Raw genomic sequence first — 2,712 nt, 5'->3', positions numbered from 1 at the left:
TTATTGCAATAAAAAAATTTGAAATAAACTCATCTCAAATATAATTTTAAAATTATTTATCCTTATACTTTGTACCAAACGAGCCCTAAGAATAGTAAAATACATCCATATTATCAAAATAAGATACTGTATATGGTATTGTAGTGCTATTATTATTAATTAGGAGATTACAGAATATCTTTTGTCTACAATGCCAAATGTTAATTATGATAAAATTATCAAATTGGTGCCTTATTTCAAGAGTTTGATGTAACTTAATTTTAGTGCAATTATTGTTATTTTTTGTCAACTTCTTTTTATGTATGGGGTAGTTTTTTATATTGTAATTTATGTGTTTTCGATTGAAATTCCTGGTGTTTTTAGTAAAAATAAAATAAAATTCTCTCAATGTCGTTTAAGCTTAAAAATCAAAGTTTGGATAAATGTCCAACAAAAACCATAACTCCTCACTTTTGATAAAACTCAAAGGACAAAAACTACTCGGATAATACTTTGACCCTACTCTTAAAGCACAAGGGCCATTTTGTTCATTTTCTCTATATTTTATGGTCTTCAACCTTAGAGGTGCAGTTGAATTAAAAAAAAAAAAAAAAAAAAAAAGAGAGAGAGGGAGACTAGCATAACAATGAGTTTTCCAACGAAGAAAGGGGGATGATGAAACCATTGAGTCATATGTGAAAAGATTGAAATCGGCAGCAATCGACAGTCCAATATCAGATTCGGACATGGTGTTGCAACTTCTTGCTGGTTTGCCTAGTGAATACGAGATCCTCAAGAAAATAATATCATCAAGGTGGCCTCTCCCCACTTTTGAAGATGCTTGTTCCATGGTGTCCATGCAGGAACGCAAATTTTTGCAGGTATATATGTGTGTCAAACGCACAGATTGGGTTGAATTTGAATAGGTCAAAATATGACATATCCAAAATAATTCATTATATGTTGTTGGTACTATATTCTTCTTCATTGTTTTGAGCATGAGTTTTTCATTATTGTATTTGCTTTTAATACATGAATTTTTTAAAATTTACGTGATCAAGAGGTCATGGATTCGAGCCGTGAAAATAACTTCTTACAGAAATTCAGGTAATGCTACGTACAAAAGACCCTTGTGGTCAGACCTTTTTTCAAACCCTGCACATAGCAGAAGCTTCGTGCACCGATTAGGGGTAAGGCGGCGTGCGTACGCACTACCTTTCACTTACTCCACTAGCTATGTTGTTGTTGTTATTTGTTTTTTTATTAACTTTTTAAGCATTTAATAAAAATAAATTCAATATTATTGGCGATCTAACATATTAAACAAAAATATTGTTTTATTTAAACATATTTTAACAAGAGTTTTTTCATAGATCAATTTGAGCTAGGTATCTATCCATTTTTATATATTTTGATTGAGCATTTCAATATGATCAACCTAAACTTAAGCCAAGTGCAGTGGATCATATTTTAAAGAGCTAAATTTTTCACCCTTAATTGCAGGATCATCACGAGGGACAAAATACAACTGATCCTCGCGTTGGTGGTGAAGAGGAGTCGTCTTCTTTTTTTACCCTAGAGACGGGGGTTACTATAGCGGGTATAGTGGGTTCTTTACTGGGTGCATTTGGTTTTGGGGGTGCATCGAGGATGATTGCAATTGGTTCAATGAGTGCAGTGGGTGCAGCCTGGCTGGAAAATTTGGCAGACGCCAAAAAAAAAGTGATTAATGATATGAATAGAGCTCTAGTCTTATTGTCAACTACCCTTGTTTCCTTTTTGTGTTTGTTGTTTTAAGTAAATGGATCTAACTAATCTTCATCTTCAAAAGCTTGAATTGTTACTCCTATTTAAAGTTTGAATTTGAGATGTATGACATGCAACATGATGTGAAGTTGAAGTTGTATTACCATATTTTCGTTTTCCTTTAGGGGCATTTTTGGTATGGAGGAATGTTTTTTCTTCAATTTTTTTTCATGTTTTTGGCAGTGGTGCCTAAGCCTGTCAACCGGTAACCGGACCGGTAAAATCGAAACCGGTGAAATTGGTTTACCGGTTCCGGTTAACCATTTAATATATACCGGTCCGGTTTCGATTTTTTGGGATCGGAACCGGTTAAATCTGTCAATTTTTTTTTTTTAAAATGTAGCCGTTGGGTATATGGGCTGGACCGTTGGCCAACGGTCCATTTGCAAAAATGGTCGTTGGCAAACGGTTCCAAACTCCCCCAACCCACCCAAACTTTTTCTTTTAACACTTTAATCTATCCCCCACCCCTATATAAATCCCTCTTCATTTTCATTTTAATCCACACCAATTCACTCTTCTCTTTTTTCTCAATCTCTCAATTATAGTTACTTTGCAACAATTAGCCACTTTAAATTTCTCTCAATTAAATATTATAAAATCTTATTCTAGTTTCAATTATTAATTTTGCAATTATAATATTGTTGGTGGAGTTGGTGATTTTGCAACAATCCGAAGTAGCTTTGCTGGATTTGCAATTCTAGCCGCCTTCACTTTATTGGAAATTAGTCCGGCAATTTGGTACCTTCGTTCCAACGCTATCTTTATTTTTCGCTATTTAATTTACACAATTTAATTTGTTGCAATTTATTTTCTTGTGATTTATTTGAGTGTGATTTAAATTAATTCTATTTAATAATGGCGAAGAGATTTAGACGTGGTGCCGGTAGTAGTGGTATTGTTAGGGGTGGATTTAATGAGGAAACA

The 2,712-nt window shown here is 33.6% G+C and overlaps 1 protein-coding gene across 1 annotated transcript; it reads left to right on the top strand.

Moving 5' to 3' along the window:
• Positions 1 to 437: 437 nt before the first annotated feature.
• Positions 438 to 1,888, top strand: LOC132629331 (uncharacterized). Its single transcript, XM_060345014.1, has 2 exons — positions 438 to 860; positions 1,483 to 1,888. The coding sequence occupies exons 1-2, from the start codon at positions 726 to 728 to the stop codon at positions 1,774 to 1,776; spliced, it is 429 nt and encodes a 142-aa protein (XP_060200997.1). The 5' UTR covers positions 438 to 725; the 3' UTR covers positions 1,777 to 1,888.
• The last annotated feature ends 824 nt before the right edge of the window (positions 1,889 to 2,712 follow it).

The sequence above is a fragment of the Lycium barbarum genome, chromosome 2 (genome assembly GCF_019175385.1).
Source record: "Lycium barbarum isolate Lr01 chromosome 2, ASM1917538v2, whole genome shotgun sequence".
In the NCBI taxonomy this organism is placed as follows: domain Eukaryota; kingdom Viridiplantae; phylum Streptophyta; class Magnoliopsida; order Solanales; family Solanaceae; genus Lycium; species Lycium barbarum.
The sequence above is the reverse complement of the archived record's forward strand: the minus strand, read 5'-3'. Positions and strand labels throughout refer to the sequence as shown.